Source organism: Sinocyclocheilus anshuiensis, unplaced genomic scaffold (genome assembly GCF_001515605.1).
Source record: "Sinocyclocheilus anshuiensis isolate Anshui unplaced genomic scaffold, SAMN03320099.WGS_v1.1 scaffold1623, whole genome shotgun sequence".
Taxonomy (NCBI): domain Eukaryota; kingdom Metazoa; phylum Chordata; class Actinopteri; order Cypriniformes; family Cyprinidae; genus Sinocyclocheilus; species Sinocyclocheilus anshuiensis.
The window spans coordinates 690697-710817 of record NW_015553403.1 but is presented as its reverse complement, the minus strand read 5'-3'; the positions used below and the strand labels follow the sequence as shown (position 1 = coordinate 710817).

Sequence of the window (20121 nt, the reverse complement as noted above, 5' to 3'; positions counted from 1 at the left end):
CGCCAGGCCTCGGGCCTTGACTTTCCATTCACCAAGATCATCTGACTCAAACTGGTTCTTTTTCATCAACCAACTTCAGCAAAGATCAACTTGAGCCTTCAGATTGCATCAGGACTTTCTGTCAGACAGACAAGACGTGCAAGTATCAAACTTAGTCTTATTAATTGATACATTAAGTATCATTTGCACCTTTTTACAAAGGTGTGTTTGAACTAAGAAACTGATGTTTCCTTCAGGCTGTAGATCTGCTGAATATCCAATGATACCATAGCTTCATATTTGTATTTCTCTTCTTTTTACTGACTAAGCTTTAACTCCTTTTCCTATACCAACTGTATGCGTGTGTGTGTGTGTGGGTGTATGTGTATGTTAGACTAGTTTAAGTGTTTATGTAGTTAATAAAGTCTTACTTGTATCACACTTGAGGTTGTTCATTGTTTGCTCATAACCGCAGTCCCTAATCATGCAGATTTCTGCTACATGCTCTGTGTAGTATTGTACAGTAAGAAAGTTATTTCCCTTAACCAGGAAATTAACATTCTTAGAATTGACAGACAGTTGACCCTGAGAGGTCAAGTGAATACTTACAGCGGATCTAAATATTTATAATTAATTATAACTAGTTATGATTAATTATTAATATTTCCCATTTGAGCTGATTCGCTACAATAATAAGGTCCTAAAATTGTCATAGCTACTATAATATACAAACTTTTGATGGAAACATAAATACAATGCACTACTTCTACAAAATCAGTAAAAAAAAATGTCCTAATATCATGTTTCTATTTTCAGAATTAGGTTGTTTTTATTTTGTCCCATCCACCCAAATACAATTTGGGTGGCTGCACAGCATAATTTTGGGTGATCGGGACAGTGCTTAAAGGCTTTGCTAATTAATAAAATGATTGACCTTTTAATAGAGAACCATTGTATATGCTCTGTATGCTCTAAATCATTGGTTTCCAAACTTTTTATTTGTGCAAGCCGTAATCAACCACAAAAATATTCACGAACTAGCTAAATTTTGCTCAAATAAAAATTCTGAATTAGAAGCATTCTGAACATAAAAGCATTATAGATAAACTGTTTTTTTTTTTTACTTATTAAATAATAATTTTACTTAGTAATAAACCATATTCATATTTCTGTTAAAGGTTTGTGCAGGTTAAATGTGTTAATTGGTGATGGGGCCACCCAACATTTTTTTTTTTTCAACATAATTTTATTTTATTTTTTATTTTTTGGACCTGTCCTGAAGCATTTTTTTTTTTTACTTGTCTATTTAATTTGTTTAATGTTTTCAATTACTTTTGGACTTCAAGCCTTCTTTTACCTCAGTTGCATGTGTTGTATTGTATGAATTGTGGATGGATTTATGAACTGAGAAATAAAGTTGAACAGAAATAAAATAAATATTTTAAATAAGGAAATATTGCATGTAAAATTATATCAAAGTATGAACTAACTTGTGCAATTCAGTAAATATTCTTACACTACCCTAAATCAATGAAAAAATGTGCTGTCCCAATCACCTAAATGTTACCCCCAAAAAAATTTTTTGGCTCAGTTTACAGAAAAGTGTACGTCACACATCCTTTCATTATAATATAACATGGTTTCCTCCTCAAATGGGTAGTTAACATCTTCAGTATTACAGAAATGTATCATGTGTTGGGCTGATGTTTTTAATTTATGGCAAGAAACCTTGCACAAGGCAGAAATTAAAAAACTGTCCCAATCACTCTTACTATTCCAAATTTAGTTCCACTCAGGTGGAACTAACATTTATTAAGCTAGGCTGAGAAGTGAAATGGGTTAAGGAACCATCTGTTTCTGAATGCTGTCAGATCTAACAGCTCCTTTTGTCATCCTACGGTTTTTGGGGCCCCTGAACAACATATTGACTTGGGCCCCCTCTGTAAAAATCTCATTCTGGGTCCCCTCTTCCTCGTCGGGCCCTTGGACTCGTTCTAACCTTTTCCACCACTATGGCACCCATGTGCACTTGTGTTCCAATTCATTGCACAATCTTCTATTTCACCTCTGCAACAACACTGTGCTGTCCATTTTCCTATTGCTCTGTATTGATCTATTATTTGTAGTTTCTGTAGAATTTGAAATTGTAGACATTTCTGTCAGCTGCCACAGATTTTGCAGTTGATACGCATTGAATCATGGTTCTGCAAAGACAAAGAACAAAAAATTGGCCATTGAACCAACTTGGCCTGCAAGTAGAAAGCTAAGCTAGCAAGTGAATTTAAGCATTAGTAATGAGTCTCAAAAAGGTAATTTCATCATAACTGGAACTGACATATAAAGCACGGCAATTAAAAATAAAATCTGTCTGAATGACCTTGTTATAAGGAAGATCAACTGGAATCAGTGTCAGAAAAAAAGCTAGATATGGATAATCTTTGAAATGCATTGAAAGTACAGTTTTGACTTGATGTCTTTAATGTATTCAAAGGCACTGGTTCAAGAAAAAACTTCTTTCAGTTTTCTTCTACTCAATACTGACTCAAGCCTTTGCTCAACTGCTCAGCAAAACCAAAATAATAATTACTACATAACGTGAAAGAAGCACAGCAGACTCCTTACAATAATTGAATTAATTTGCTTTTCTTTGTTGCAAATGTGTTCAATTTAGACTGTAATTAGTGTTTTATTCCCCTGGTGTCGCAGGGAGATCTGTGCAACACAGTAATTGTGAGTCTCTGTGTTTTTTTTGAGGGCACTTGATGTCAACAACATGGCATTTCTACGTCCCACTTCTTTAAAGCTTTCAAACAAATGCCATTTACTTGTTCAGTAAATCATTTATGTACAACACAGTTCTCCTGGCAACCCCGTATGACGCTCAAAGAAAATTTGTCTTGCTTTCTGAACTGTCACGTGTGAGACAGTGAGATTGAACTCCCTCTGTCTTTAAAGGAATAGTTCACCCAAAAATGAAAATTAGCTGAAAATGTTTTCACCCACAGGCCATCCAAGTTGTAGATGAGCTTGTTTCTTCATCACAACAGACTTGGAGAAATTAAGCATTACATCAGTTGCTCACCAATGGATCCTCTAGTGAATGGGTGCCATCAGAATGAGAGTCAAAACAGCTAACATAATCACAATAATCCACAAGGCTCCAACAGTTAACATCTAAGTAAAAAGCTGTGTTTTCGTAAGAAACAAATCCATCATGAAGATGTTTTATCTTAAATACAAGTCCATAATCCATAATGTTTCCTCCAGTGAAAATGTCCTCTCACATCGAAATCCACCAATGCATTTGTTTAGAACTGTTTTCACTTGTAAACGGTGCTTGTTCTGTGCATATTTCTCTCCTGATTCAGAGGAACGACTTTTCACTGAAGACAGAGTTAAAAACATCTTAATGATGGATTGGTTTCTTACAAACCAGCAGCTTTTCGCTTTACAAGACGTTAATTGATGAACTGGAGTTGTGTGGATTATTGTGTTTTGATCAGTTGTTTCGACTCTCATTCTGATGGCACCCATTCCCTGCAGAGGATCCAACTTTACCCACTCAGCATGTTTAAGCTACAGCTGCACCAATATCTTCTCTGACAGGTTCACATCCCAACGGCTATTTTCCCCAAAAACCTCCATGCAATGGCAGAGGAATTTGGAAAACAGATGAAAAATGGAATCTGCAAAAATTATTTCATTTGGTTCATCATAATAGTGGCTTTGCCTTTATGGTGTCTGGACAATGAAGCAGAACATCATCGTCAGCAAAGTGCAACAGAATAAGAAGAGAAAAGAATTCACCAGCAAATGCAGAAGTCAGTTGACTTTTAGAATACAACCTTGAGACTAGAGTTTTAAAGAGACCTGAAGTGGAAACAAAGTAAAGAAAGAGGATGGAAAAACTCAGAATCTGGCTGTTTATCATCCAAGGCTTCAAAGTAACAGTACATTAGACCACAGACAGGGATATAGACTATGAAGGGCAAATGGCAAATACTTATTCTCAAACGGCCAGACTGTTAGCTGCATTTCGGCATCTCCTGAAAGCTTTTGCACGTTCCGTGAGAGATGTGCACTTTATCGTCGAGTTGCTGCAGTAGAAGAATGTGAGTATGTCAAGGTAAATGTGCAGAGTTGCAGTTTATGGGTATTTTCAAACAGCTTTTAGACATCCAAACAACAGCTAGGAGTGTGAAATTGGTACTGCTTTGAGGTTTTACTGGAATAGATTTTGAAAACATTTCTATGGGGGAGAGGAGAACAATCTTACTTCAGAATGAATAGGCGAGTAGGATCCAGGATACATAGAGTCGAAACCCCTTGCTCCAAAAATGGCCCTTTAGATATAGCTTTTTTTATTTTTTATTAAGATATCACAAAACATGCTGCTTAAAGTAGTAGTAGTAGAAAAGCTCTCGACTGGAATCCTCAGGGGCACAGAAGAAAAGGCCGTCCGAGGAGAACGTGGAGGCGGACAGTGACAGAAGAACTGTCAAATAAAAACCTGACATGGGCGGAAGCCAAGAGAACGGCCCCCAACAGGGTCAGATGGAGGACGGTCGTTGATGCCCTATGTCTCGCTAGAGGCGAAGAGGACTAACTAAACTAACTAATGCTGCTTAAATGCTACTAATGCAGTCTAAAAATTGTCTGTGTCAAGGCTGTGTCATACTTGTTACAATGATTTGGTCTGATATTTAGCATATTTAAAGCATCCATTAACCAGTCTTCCACTACTAACTTTTGTGATCAGGAAGGTTGTCTTTTTTATTTTAATGGCGGAATATCCAAAATATGCTCACATTAAAAACTATTTAAATAAATAAACCTCTTTTTTTTTCCCAGTCTCCTATCTCAGAAATATCAACAAAACTCATTTTTATACAAATTAAACTCTCTTTACAGAAACAAAAATCCTTGCAACTCAAAAATCACAAATAAAAAGTCTCAGAAAGATCCACTTTCAAAACTACAACTCTCTAAACAAAATAAAAAACTAAAAAAAAAACTAAATATATGCATATACCTGATGATGACATAGATGTTTATTCCTTTTAGATGCCGAAGTGGCTAGAGGACCCAGTTGTTTATGTACAAACACTTGACTGTTGTTCACCAGTTCCATTATATTTTGCAGTTCATACCAGTGCAGTTCATATATAAATTGGTTTTATTAAGTGAACTAAAAGTTCCATTAATGCCTTAAAATAAACTGATAATCACCATAATAATACACATGGCAACACAGATTATGAATGAAATGAACAAAATTGGACTTCCAATAAACTATATGAAGTTTCTTTCTAAAGAACTCTCTAAACATGATTTAAAGTAGTTCATATTCATTTCTATACCACTAGATGGACTGTAACGGGAAAATAATTACCATACTGAGCTGTTTGTGTAAGTGTATGTAAACATGAATATCCCCAGCTGCTCTGTGTAGTCTATAGAGGGTATGTGTTAAATGTTGTAACCACTAATTAGGTGTTATCTCAAAGCTTTTAGACAGAGAGCAAGATCGTTCCACCCACCACCTGACATCGCTCAAGCTGATATGAAGTGCATCTTGTGCACTCTTCCAGAAACACACACAATTATACCAGTCGCACACTCCTCTTCTGCCTGTCACATACAACACATTCCTGACTAATTACCGTACAAGTCTAATCTCCCAGCTATTAGGCCTTAATGTTAACATGGATTTGGTGAACTGACAAGTGCTGAGAAAACCTTTTGTCAACATTTCATGCTGTCAGTTTGATTTGGCCTCTTGGGCCCGTCTAAAGCAGACTTTGTCTTTACAAAATAAATTACCATGCATTGTGCCAGTTTGAACAGTGCAACCCGACAAAATGACAGGAGTAACGTTTAGATTTGGGATTTGAAAGAAGCGTCACAGATGTCTCCTTCAAATTCAAGGCCCACATTTGTAGAACAATAAAGTTTCATTAATTAGTTGGTTCAAAGTGCAGAGAGGTTTAGATCAGAAAGGTAATCTAGGTGCACGAATGTAAAAGCCAGAGTTAGGATGCGTAATGCATGAGAATAACAGCAATACAACACTTCTCACACCTTCTGTAAATACTATCTCTCTTACACAAGACGTGTTGCCTTTGATAAGATGACATTCATCAATTCCTTTTTTTTTTTTTCAGACTTCATCTCTAAAAAAAAACAAAAAGCCACACAGCGCGGCACTGCCACGTTGTGACACAGTCAAGCACATTGTCATGAGGAAAAGCAATTTCCACACCATTATCCACAGGTTTCAGTGGTTTCCGCTTTACATGAAAGTTAATTGCTTTAAAATTGTGTTTGTTCTTTCAAAATATAGCTATTTGGTTTTGGGAAACGGAATAACTTGAGTGATTACTGTGGTGGATGGTGAATGAGAGGACATGTTATAGTAATAAGTTTGTTTTTGCATACTGCATTGAATATGTACATAATATATAGGCAGCCTGAGTATAATTCAATTAATATGATCCAATATGAACTAATAATTAATATGATCATACAAATAACTCATATGAAGAATGTTTATTTAGCAGTTTTTTCAAATCAACTTTTTAAAACATGGCCTAATATTTTCTAGAGCAGAGAAATAATTGACATTTTCACATCCAATTAACATTACCTGATAGAATTTTTTTTTTTAAATTACGTTAATTCAAAAATATTTCCCTTGCTAACCGTTGTCCTTCACTTAGCAGTGTATGGCAAAGAAAGAGTTCAGCTAAAAATGAAAAATGTATGTATGTTATTTTCTGTGGAACACAAAAGTAGACATTTTTGAACAATCATTACACAGCAATTGCCATTTAATGGCGATTCACAGTGCTGTCATGCTCCAAAAAGGGCCACAAAAAAAAAAAAAAACACTATAAAGGAACAATCAAAATTCAAAAATGACACCTCCTGTGCAGTGCTCTATAGGGGGCCGCATGTTACACAAACCAAAGTAATATCAGAAAGCCCAGACAGTTCTAAATTGTGCAGTCATAAAGCAGACTATTGCATAGTAATGATGGGTGTTAAGGAATGGAAAAAAGATCTTCCTCCTACTCTCATGCATATATATATATTATAGAAAACACAGATGAAAGCCTCATATCCTGCAGTGTGTGGGTGCTTTCCTTCGGACCATTATAGTTTAAAGCACAGGGCTCCACTCCTCCTACAAGGACCGATATTGCCTTAAAATGCACCTACATCCAATTTGGGCAGTAGCTCTGAGTAACACATTCAATGAGAAATAAATTCTTATTGGCATCGGTGGTTCCGTGAAGAATCTTTAACATCCATGAAAACTTTCCATTGCATAAAACTTTTAATCTAAAGAACCCTTTTCCACTATAAACAAACTTTTGTGACAAGGTTCTTTAGATTATTATAATGTTCTTCACACCAAGAAAAAAAAGTGTGTGTGTGTATATATACATACACACACACACACACACACACACACACACACACACACACACACACACACACACACACACACAGTTATTTCAAGAACTGTTCATTTAAAGGTTCTTTGGGGAACCCAAAATGTTTCTTTTATGGCATCAGTGTGAAACCCCTCTTTTGGAACCTTTATTTTTAAGAGTATATACATATCCATGACCAATATTTCTGTGGCATAGTCTGTTTCTATAATTTTCTGACAAGCAGAAATTCTGATTACAGAGTCTATACACATTTTACCATATTTATATATTTTCTGTACAATTATTGACTGCCACACCATTATTGGAGTAGAATTTTTCTCACCAGTCTATTATAACTATATCATCAATTTCAGATCAAATGGTTTCTCACTTTACACTCTTTTTGCTCAAGTAGGTCGTTCCTGGACAGAATAAAAAATCTGGACAAAGTCAAAGGTTTCTCCAAAAAAAGTCCACCGCTCTCCGGTGCCAGCAGGGGGCGCACTTTAGCTGTCATTATGAAGCACATTGTAAAACTGTCATGATGAATCTCAGCCAATCTGACATGCTCTACGAGTTTCTATCCTCTCACCCACAACTACACACAGACTGAACTCAAACTCATTGAAATTCATCTGATACCAGAAGCGCATTCTGTCAAACTAAATAACTGATGCTTATGCAGCAGTATCAAAAATTTTCTATTTGGATTTTTCAGCTGAAGGATTAAATTCAATTTAGTTTCGAACTTCAACTTGGAATATCATTATACACTTCATGAATTTGTATGTTTGCAATAACTAACAATTTGTAAGCTGCTTGAATTGCATATACACTATTTTCCCTCCAGGCATTCAGTCCTTAATGAGACAGTTCACCACTTCTGTCATGGTTTACTCATCCTTAATGCTAATTCAATTCAGTATCTCTTTCTTCCATGGAACAAAAATGTAAATTTAAAGAATGTCCATGCTGCTTTAACGAAAGTATATAGTAACTAGGTGCCTTCAAGCCTCCCCATAGAACAAAAAAAGTACCATAAAAGCAGTCCATATGACTCAAAGCCTTATGACGCCATATCTAGTCTTCATAGCAGAATCAACTATATCAGGAACTTGTCACTGACGTCAGACCACAAGACAAATCTGAATACACAAAAACATGACTGGGATTTGAAAGCTACTGGGAGGGCAGGATTTTCAGAGAACTTCTTAAATGTCGGTCTATTCATATTTGGAACATTATAGCCTAGCCCAGTGGTTCCCAGCCCTGGTCCTGGAGGCACCCCAACACTGCATGTTTTGCATGTCTCCTTAATCAAACACACCTGACTCAGATCATCAGCTCATTAGTAGAGACTCCAAGACCTTAAATTGGTGTGTCAGAGAAAGGAGACATGCAAAACGTGCAGTGTTGGGGTGCCTCCAGGACCAGGGTTGGGAACCACTGGCCTAGCCTACCATTTCAGCATGAACTATTGTAGAAGGAACTACTTTTATAGTACTTTTGTCCTCTTGAAATATGATTCAAAATGTGATCATCAACCTCAAAACATCTTTTGTGTTTAATGGAAGAAAGTCATACAGGTTAGGGAAGAAAGTTATACACGGAAGAAAAGTCATATATGGAAGAAAGTAATCTTATAATCTTAATGATCCTTTAAAATATGTTCGACACCAGCAGTGCGCGCACATCTTGTTTCTGGAGTCTTAAATGTGATTATATGTTCAATTTTACTTGTGTATTAGCACGGAAGCCCAAAGATTACTCTGGATATGGTCAGTTAAAATGTTTGCAGGACTGCGCTAAGCCATTGGTTTTGTTTTCCAAAAATGTAAAGGTCATGTTAGCGTGTAAACTTGTTTTAACCCAAGATATACCCAGACTGATAACTGTATTATGGAGATTTTTCTTGCTTCATGACATGCACGTGATATTTAATCACTTGTATCAGCGGCATAATCCCCATGTGCAGAGCAGAAGGGTTCAACATCTGCAGCTGAGGGCCCTCAGGTTATTATACAGCAAAATGATCCGCAGTGAAACAATTTTATAATTATAGACACACCCAAATATTCTTTACGGTTTGGTGGTCAGGGTAATTTAAAAATTCCCACAAATCTGACAGCGATTAAGCATGCCATACCTCTTAACACTTTTTTGTCGATTTGATGAAGGAATTAAGTGGCAAATAACCGAGTATTACTGACAGTCATGCATGTCACACCACAGCACAAATGAGTGGTTTAAGCAACCCATTTATTTCCATGCTTGTCAATCAGCAGCATAGAAATGTGTGATTTTTATATTTCAGGCTTTAGTGATTTGTTCCAAGAGAGTGACATTAACACCATAATGGTCTGACTCCTTAAAAAGCTAATTATTCTGAATAAAGAGCTAGATTTCAGGGACCATTTGTGACCATCATAGGCCAAAAGTTTCAGAACAAATGCTAATCAAACACAAAAGAAGGAATCATGTCAAATAAAGAATTTAAATGGCACACTACCCCAGTGACAGAGCAAGTAGCGTAGCAATCCCCTTACCACACTGCCGCACATGGCATGGATTACCATACAAAGGCTGACACAAATAGACTAAACTGTAACAGATAGATTATCCATCACAATGACAGACAAACCCGGCGGTGTGCAAGCATTCAGTTTGGTTCCTATCCCAGTAAGTCCTACTTCTAGTGACATTAATACTCTCTGTAGCATATGCTGAGCCGTTGGTACTTATATTTGGCACGTATTACAGAAGACAAGACACAAGAGGTTAAGCGATGCATATATTTCTCAAAATTAGTATCTAATAATGATAATATGATGGATTACGTTCCGTTTTCAGCCCTTTCAGTTTTAAATGAGAATTAAAAATGGCAAAAATGTACAAGAAACAGAAAATCCCCAAAATCCATCCAAGAACAAGGGAATCATAAATTACATGTTCAAGAAATCACAAAAGGAAACAAATGGAAAGTAAATGTCAATCCTGATTATCCTCTACTCCGATCTATTCTCTTGTATTTGAAGGCCAGATTTGTAAAGACATGTAGTCCCCGCCCACATCCTACCCAAGCCCCTCCCCAATCAGGCCCCACCCCTCTCTTGTGGTTTGCAGAGAGAGTAAAGTGCTGGTAGCCGATCCAGAGGTGTTCAGGAAATGCACACATGAACCACACGGAAACGCTATGAAAAAAAACTAAAAGCAGCAAGCCCAACTAAGAGTAAAATATATATATACACAAAAGTTTACAACATGCAAAAACAAAATCATCTCAGAATATTACAACTGAAGCAGAATATTACAACATACAAGTAAAATTAAAACAAATCATCTCAGGTTAAATTTGTAACGATTAGACCAATTCATTAACTCAAACATTATGCCACATACAATTATCCTGGAATCTAACGTTACATTCCAAAAGCAAGATTAGATAATTACCTTGAGTCAATCACTGTAAACCTATTTATAAGTCTCACATAAAAGTGTAAAAGCAAAAAAAAAATACTTTTCACTTAAGTGTATCTGTAACTGCATTTGAACTAGATGGTCTGAGCGGACTTTTTAGCCAGAGTTAGGTTAATTAAATATCCCTGTTCAATGTCAGTTTTATTCTGACACAAACAAAATATGCCATCTTAACAGGTGATCAAGTATTCAGTACTGAGATGAGTTCTCAAGCAGTATAGCTTCTTCTCCCACCAGCTTGACTTGTGTAGAAGTAAAAACCACTGTAAACCTGGCAGATCGTTGATGAAATATACTACTGTATCTCTCTATAGTGTCTAACAGTCATTTATTAAAACAACACCACTTTGGAAAGTTGTTAGTGCAGTTTTTCTTGTGTCGAATAGCCATAAAAAAACGAAACAAAAGGCGGCTGTGTGACAGTCGCTTCCTCATAATGCTTTCGATTCCCGTTCAAAACATGTAGAATTGACTGTCAAGACCCAACATGTGACTTCTCTAACACAAAGAACCCAATGAGAGAGGGCGGGCGGAATGGATAGCACGCCCTTCGTCTTAGTGATTCCTGTAGGCCGCATGCTAATTTGTATAGAGTTGAAATCATGGCTGGAGAGATAACAGCATAGTTTAGGGCATGTGGCCTACAGATGCAGGATGTCACAAAATACTACAGCTGGAATCATGGGAATGTCCAATAGCTATTTAGACAGAGATATTATAATGATTTGAACTATACTCAACTGAAACTGTTGACTCAACTAATTTTGTTGACCATACTAAACCATAACTACAAAAAAATGGTCACTCAATGGTACCTGTGCACCTCTCAACAGAATACGTCATGCGATGTGCCATCAGATAAAGGCCGGTGTCTCAAAGCAAAGAATGTCATAAATAGTTTCTAATTTCTCGATCCTGGGGATAAATAAGAAGGCACTAAGGCAGTGATGACCTTGTCAGATGAACTTTGCAACAGACTTCCTGCACCACAGCATTATATACATGCATTTACAAGCTTAGTAGCGTCTATCTGATTTGTCATTTGCAATTACTAGATACTGAGCAAAGTGAGAAACAGAAGATCTTCACCCCTGAACGCAAGCTTTCACGGTTTGTTAGTGGTTAGTTGTTCAAAGCATTAAAATGCAGCTCCTCGTTTAAAACTACACCATTTCACCTGAGGGAGTATATGCCTAGGAACAGCCTGCAATCACATTACCCAACATTCTCTTCCTCCAGCGGCTAGCAGCATCACTCAGTAAAAATACGGTAGCAAAAAATGAAGGGGGAAAAAAAAAGTTAAAAAGAAGATGAAGGAGCACCATTGCCAAGAAATGCATCTACATGAAAGAGGTTAAAAAGGACTATGAGAGTGACTTTAATGTGAAAGTAGAGAGAGCCAACAAGTAGTGTTCATTAATACGCAGGAACAATTCCCATCAAACCTTTTGTTCATATGCACAAGGGCATCTAATTGTTTTGGGAAAGTGTTATTGCCACAGGAACCTTTGCAAACCCTGAATGAAAATTAGACTAAAATAATGGGATATGATCTGTAGATTGTCAATATTCCTAAAAGTGACCCTCAGTCACTGCTGTCATCATCATCGTCGTCGTCCGAGATGTTGTTGCTGGAAATCTCCGGACGGCTGTAGGAGTCCGAGTGGGATGGGAGGGTGGCGCCCGAGGAGAGCTGCTTGTAACAGAACTCGCACACGCGCACCGGTTTGGACGACTGACTGGGAAGTAGGAACTTCTTCTCCGAACAGGGGCCACACACAACGAAGCCGCATTTCCGGCAATGGTGGCGCCGGCTGACGGGGGTGAATTTCGTCTTCTGGCACCGCATGCACACGGTCGCCTCAGAGTCAGGCACCCAGACAGCCGCGTGCTCACCGGTGGGAGATTTCCCGCTTTTTTCTAGTAGGTCCGAGACACACTTGCTGATGTGGCTCATCCACTCAGACTTCTCCGTTGCTGTGGCGGCGTAGACGGCGAAGGATTTTGTGGGCGTTTTAATGAGCCAGCCGTTGCGCAGGTCGCCCTCATCCTCTACCGTGTCTATGGTGACGCTCTCCAGAGGGATGATGTGCTGCTTATTGTACTTCTTCTTCTGGATGACGATGTTGCCATACACAAGGATGTCGTTGAAGAGGAAGAACTGTCGGGCTTTGGGCTTTTTGCGGCACAGCTTTGTGAGAACACCCTCTCCTATGAGCACTCGACCTGGAATGACCAGCGGTTGACCTGCTGTGCCAAAGCATGCTTCCACGACCCCGATGCGCTTAGAGTTGGCCTCACTATTCGCCAAGCGGTCCACCATCTTTCAGATGCCTGGGAAAGACAAAAATAAGAGGTTATAATTGGAGCAGGAACAGAAACTGAATATAATGGCTCAGACGATATCAGTACACATAAAGAGATAAAAACATACAGACTTAAGGAAGGTACACTTGTGGTTTATCAAATCTTAACCAATTCTTTGTGGCCTTTAAAAAGTTCTCTGAATCTGGTCCATTTTGAATCAACTTGTCTTGAACTTGAATCACTTAATGCTTTTGTTTTATACACACAGAGAAGTCTGGAGGTCATACACCACTGGTGAAAAATGCTTCTATTTCACATTTGTCAATTTTAATTTTAATTACATTTCAGAGAAAATCATCAGCATATTTTCAAAGTCAGGTTGCCAATGCTTTGAAAGACTATTTCATTAGAAGAATATTTCATTAAAATATAAGTATTATCAATGCATATACCTGATTAACCATTGATATCATTAAACTTACAGCACAATAATGCATCCAACCATTCCCTACTCTTAATTTATATTTTTGTTCTATATTACGGACTGTAAATGTGAACAATTACTCAAAAAACAAAGCAATGTGTCCTTAGTTGACAAACACCTGAAGCAAACATAATGTTGATTTAAAATACCGCTCAAGAAAAATTATTTTTATTTGATTTTATTTGAAGAAATAACACTTTTTTTCAGCAAGGCATAGGCGCGGGAAGTGGGGGTGCTGAGGGTGCTGCAGCACCCCCTGTTTTTTTCTGTGGGCAACTGTTTAACTGTTGGGAATAAAATTTAAAAAAATCGGAGTGTCTATTTACACTAAGTGCAAATAGCCCGCCTTGTTGGCGGAGGCTATTTACACCAATTCCACCCACCAACGTGTGATTGGGCTAGTCAACATTACAAAAGATGGTCATCAATCGACTCGGGTTCGAATTTGCCTTTTGGCAAACCTTTTTTCTCCCTTTTCAAATTTCAAATCACATCAGAAAAGCATTTATTTTTAATAAAAATGAAGGAAAGCAAAAGACAGCTTAGGCTACTACAAGCCTATACGAGAAGGCTTGTGAAAGTAAATATTTGTCGTTTTGTTTTGCTTAATTTTAATAAAGTGATAAAGACTTGAGTAAAAGCCTGTCATACTTTTTTATTGATATATTAAAAAGAATTTTAACATTGACAAAACAGGTAACATTAAGGTCCACTGAAGCGCCTTGAAATGAGCAGCGTTATTCTATGTGGTGTGTGCTGTAAGTATAGCTTAATCATTTTCACAAATACATGCCGTAAAATAAAAAGATAGGCCTATAAAATAACATGACAATATCCCTTACGAAAATGAACCGTGGTTACAACCAAAAAACATGGTTACTATAGTTGAACCATGGTAAAAACAACGTTTTGCTACACTAACCATAGTTTAACCATGGTATCTGTACGAAAACTGTGGTTATAGGCTACAATTGGTAATAAAAATGCCAAAAAAAACATGGTTGGCCTACTATACTTTTACTATAGTAATACCATTGCTAATTTTCGTAAGGGATTGTGTATAATAATATGAATATCAGGGAGTGAGATTTATTCAATTGTGATGCGAAGGAGGGTTACTGTAAGCCCCATCAGAACTATTTGATTGTGATGCGAAGGAGGGTTACTGTAAGCCCCATCAGAACTGGGTTGCGGTGCAGGGGGACGGGACTAATGAAAGATCATTGCAAGGTAAGTAGTGTAGCCTATCTGGAGTGCATATAAATATGAATATTAAGCTTGATATGTTTAATACGTTGTATATCCGTAACTACTTTCGGAGTTCTGATAATGTGTGCTACCCGCTCAGTGCTACCTCCGGTAGTCCGTCTGTTTATTTGGCATATAAATCTTCAGATCGGGTTTAACTTATTAGAGGTACAGAACGCCACGCAGCAACTTTTCGACATTGCACCAAGCAAAAATCAATCGAAATCATCACAAAAAGTAAAGCTCAAGCACCTAACAAGGTCTTCGCGTGTTAATTTGAATGGTTTGTTTTCCCCCACGGCATAAACGGTTATGACGTTTTTGTGGGCGTTCCCAGCAATGCCGAACAAGTCTATAAGGTGGCATCCATTTAATAATTTGAATTATAATTAATATTTACACTCAATAAGTTATTGCATACTGTTTTATAATGTATTACAATGCTGAGGTGCAGATAATTGCCACTATATGCAATAAGTAATTAGCAGAATACCCTGCTATTTTAACATAGTATAAATAGAATCTATAGCTATTTGCACTTAGTGTAAATAGCATATATCACAAAAAAATACTGCTATTTTCACTAAGTGTAAATAGCCTCTATCGCCACCCCACGCCCCAAATAATAAATAATACATTTATAGGAAATGAGCCTAATATCATCATGACTATCGACAAAGACATCTGCTATCCTCGATACACGATACTATCGTCTATCGGCACAATCCTAGTGAGAAGGCTACCCAACAATATTTTTGTGACTAGCAATGACTAATACAGGATTACTGCAAATAAAGAGTGGTCTCATACATCATCACAAGACAGACAAGTCTGTTCAAAGGGGAAAAAATGAGTGTTCCTGCAGAACAATATAGATCATTGTGGGCATTTTTATTTTTGTAATATCTTTCAATCTGCAGATTGTTTGACAGAGAGCACGAGTTAAGATGTATACTGACATGCTTTCACAATAAAATTATGAATATAAAAGTAAAATATATAAAAGTTTTTTCCAGTTTATCACAGAAAAGCGACAGATCATCAAAATTAATTGCAGCTCTAATAGTAAACCTCCAATCAGTCTAAACCAACTCTGCTTCTTTGATCACCACATTATAACAAGGTATCTTTTCACAGCGTCAGAGAGAAACAGAGCTACATGAGCTTTTCAAGGTAGGACAACAGGATCTGATCATTCTCACATTACATTCTGTCTGTCTGCCACTTCAGTCGCATCTGTGCTGGTCTAAGAAATGAAATGCACTAGTTAAAAAGAAACAACATGTGGCAGCAGATGACATATACATCTCATAATGCTACTGATTAATTTAATAAGCAGGTGCTAAAATCTAGCTAGTGTGTAATACTGCAGTGTCACCCTTGTTATTCACTTGCCTTTCGACGTAAACAAATGACATAATCCAGAGCTTACCAGGCTGCTTCAGATGGCAGTGCAGATTGTGACGAACACACACTGGTTTAGAGTCATGCAAAAGCTACACACTTTGGTATCAACTCATTTCCTCTTTGTGAATTAGAAATTATCAAACCTGGTCTCAGTGTCACGCCAACTGGGTTTGCAAGATACAGCGTGTTTGAATAAAAGAGAAATCTAAGGTCTGTACTGTAGACGCCGAGGGTAAGAAGGGTATCAATGTGAAGCTTGGTGAACTCATAAGTCAGTAAAAGATGAGTTAAACGCTATAGGGGATTAAGAGACCAGAAAACAATACTGGGCGTATTTCCATGATGCCATGGATAAGGTAAACCCCAGTTCTGCCCCTGTTAGGACTATCATATTGTAATCTGATGACAGAGCACACAAAACGAGCCCCTTCACCAAGAGAGGACTGCCATGACATTTAATACATCCTACACGTTGACCTCGATGTTGAAAAAGCAAGCTTGCCTGTGTACAACTTCAAACACAAACCACATATTTATCTAATGCAATCTCCTCCAATCGCACCACCCCCTGAGCAGGAAACATCACCACACAACTAATCTTCCCCAACTAGAGCTACTACTAGTGACAGACTAGGGATAATTCACTAAATGAAAGGCGTGTCATGTTCCAAACCTGTATGACTTCTTTCTTCAAAAGATGCTACACAAAAGTGTTTTTGTGTCCATACACACTTACTGGGGTATTGGACCCCAATGACATTAATTGTAAGGTTAAAAATTAATGAAGAATTCTACAAAATACCACAGAAGTATTTTGTGCTTTACAGTATAAAGGAAGTCATATGGAACATGAAATAAGTAAATGATGACATGATTTTTTGGGTGAACTATTCCTTTAATGTCAGCAAATATGTACATTTAAATTGCTACAGTAACACCATATCAGACAACATCTCACCAAGTGCCAAAAAGAAGTGTCACTTGAAAAGAATGCATGGGTCTCAAGACACTTTCAAAGGTTAAGAGTATTTTTAGCACAAGTGTCTTAAAAAACATATCGCTTGCGGTGGGATGCCCAAAAAATGATATGATGCAACAGCCACAAGACATTTGTCCAAGTATCTATGGCTAAAGGGGATGAATGAATTTAAAAGATGAAACTTTTCAGAGAGGGTTTTACCACAACTCACCAATCGACTAGTCAGCTGTGGGATGGCTAATGGAGCATTAATCCTTTATGCTTTTAATTTCAATACCCGCAGGACACAGAACAGTTGGTGTCTGGGAAACAACAGTAGACTGTCGGGGTTAATGATATCCAACCAGAAAAGAAAAGACAAATATGTGAATAATTATCATGCAATCTTTAACACAGACGTTCAGAGGAGCTCAGCAATCATTCTGAAATAACATAATGGCCAGTAGAGAAGCTCTGTGTGTCTGAAACTCAGTGAAAGGACACCACCACCTCCTACACAGCAGCACTTTCCTGACTCACTTCCTCCTCTTCATAAAAATGAAAACTGATGCAAGGGTATTCCACACATGCTGTGGGCAATACTACATGTTTAGAATAGTTAAACATCTTCCAGTTCCTAGCGTTTCAAGTTCTACAGTGAAAACCAATGGTGCTTTGAGTAATAGAAGCATTGCGCTTTACATGTTTCTGCAGTATTATTAACACATTAACCTATCTAGAGTCAGTAAATACTGTACAACTATGCTACAGACAAATACAAAGTCTAGACAGAATCAGCCATAATGTCATGGCAATACTACATGAAAGAGGGCATTTTTGCCCACAAAGTAGGGCTGGGCGATAAAATGGTAATGATAATTATCTCGATATAATCTTCCTCGATAAAATAACAAGAGTTCGATAAATGTTCAATGTAATGTTTATGCACCAAAAGCAGAAGGAAACAGTGCTACTCATTTGAACTGCGCCACACAGACCATTTATCCCCTAACCTCAAAGTTCAAACAGCAGAGCAGATGCGTCTACTCGCTGATCAGTCTCAGTCACGTGACCACTAAACAGCGCTTTACCATGGATTTACTGTAGTAACACTAACTGCAACATGGTATTGTGACAGAAATGTGGGATATTCATATCAAATTTTATTATATTAATGTTGACATGTATTAAATGCATTAAAGGAATAATGGATATAATAATATAATTACAGTATTTTTGTGATTAAGCTATAGCGTTTGTGCCTTTTTACTAAATGGATTTAGACTACTGTTTTTCATACAAATACCTAGAAACCATATAGTTACATTTTTACCATGCTATTGAGGTGCTATATATGTGTGGTTTTTACTGTGGTTATCATGATATAAATGTTTGCTACTATGGAAGACCAACGGTTAATTTTAATAAAACTCAAACAGTCAGAATAATTACATTTCACCATATAATTTTTTTTAACAGATGTTACTGTTTTTGATAGTGAACATAAATTTACATCTGCATCCCAACTCAAGCTACTGTCAAATGTGCATTGCTAAGAGAGCAAAAAATGTACTATTATTAATATTGCAGCCTGCACTGCAAACTGTGCTGAAGATACACGTGCGTCATCAAAGCAACACAAACCTGTTTCATGATTTGAAACAAAAATCACTCATTAGAACAAGCAGGAACTAAAAAATTGAATTTTCTATTAAGATATTTATTTCGTTAAGGAAAAATGACTGGAAAATAGGGTTGTGACGGTGAGGAAATTTTCCTACCGGTTAATCGACGTGTGACAACACCGGTAATACCGGTATCACCGCGGGGGCGGAGCATTCCCTCTTTTCCTCACTTTTAAATAGCTTGTAAAAGCAGTGTGCCCATTTTACTTTCACTTTAAAATAGCGGCAATTCGGAGTAAAGCAATTGTTCGTTTTTAGTTCGTTTGAATTTTCCCTCTTTTCCTCGCTTTTGCAACAGGGTATTGTGACAGAAATGTGGGATATTCATATCAAATTTTATTATATTAATGTTGACATGTATTAAATGCATTAAAGGAATAATGGATATAATAATATAATTACAGTATTTTTGTGATTAAGCTATAGCGTTTGTGCCTTTTTACTAAATGGATTTAGACTACTGTTTTTCATACAAATACCTAGAAACCATATAGTTACATTTTTACCATGCTATTGAGGTGCTATATATGTGTGGTTTTTACTGTGGTTATCATGATATAAATGTTTGCTACTATGGAAGACCAACGGTTAATTTTAATAAAACTCAAACAGTCAGAATAATTACATTTCACCATATAATTTTTTTTAACAGATGTTACTGTTTTTGATAGTGAACATAAATTTACATCTGCATCCCAACTCAAGCTACTGTCAAATGTGCATTGCTAAGAGAGCAAAAAATGTACTATTATTAATATTGCAGCCTGCACTGCAAACTGTGCTGAAGATACACGTGCGTCATCAAAGCAACACAAACCTGTTCCATGATTTGAAACAAAAATCACTCATTAGAACAAGCAGGAACTAAAAAATTGAATTTTCTATTAGTAAAGCAATTGTTCGTTTTTAGTTCGTTTGAATTTTCCCTATTTTCCTCGCTTTCCTTCGCTTTTAAATAGCTTAAAAGCGCCGCGCATTTTACTTTCACTTTTGAATTAGCGGCAGTGCGGCATCAATTGCTTGAATGCAACAACAAAATACAACGTCAAACTCACTTTAGCTTATATATAAAACATAGAACTTTTATTAACAAAACAAATAAAAATACACCATGCTATAGGGCAGGCTATGCCTAAT

At 37.0% G+C, this 20121-nt stretch overlaps 1 protein-coding gene across 2 annotated transcripts in view; it reads right to left on the bottom strand.

The window, feature by feature from the left end:
- Window positions 1-10196: 10196 nt before the first annotated feature.
- Window positions 10197-20121, bottom strand: part of LOC107668314 (pleckstrin homology domain-containing family F member 2-like) — a 30190-nt gene continuing 20265 nt past the window's right edge. For both annotated transcript variants that reach the window (XM_016460154.1, XM_016460155.1), the window contains exon 2: window positions 10197-13229. In XM_016460154.1, coding sequence (XP_016315640.1) covers window positions 12481-13218 — 738 coding nt within the window. In that variant the 5' untranslated portion in view covers window positions 13219-13229 and the 3' untranslated portion in view covers window positions 10197-12480. The remainder of the gene's footprint in view (window positions 13230-20121) is intronic.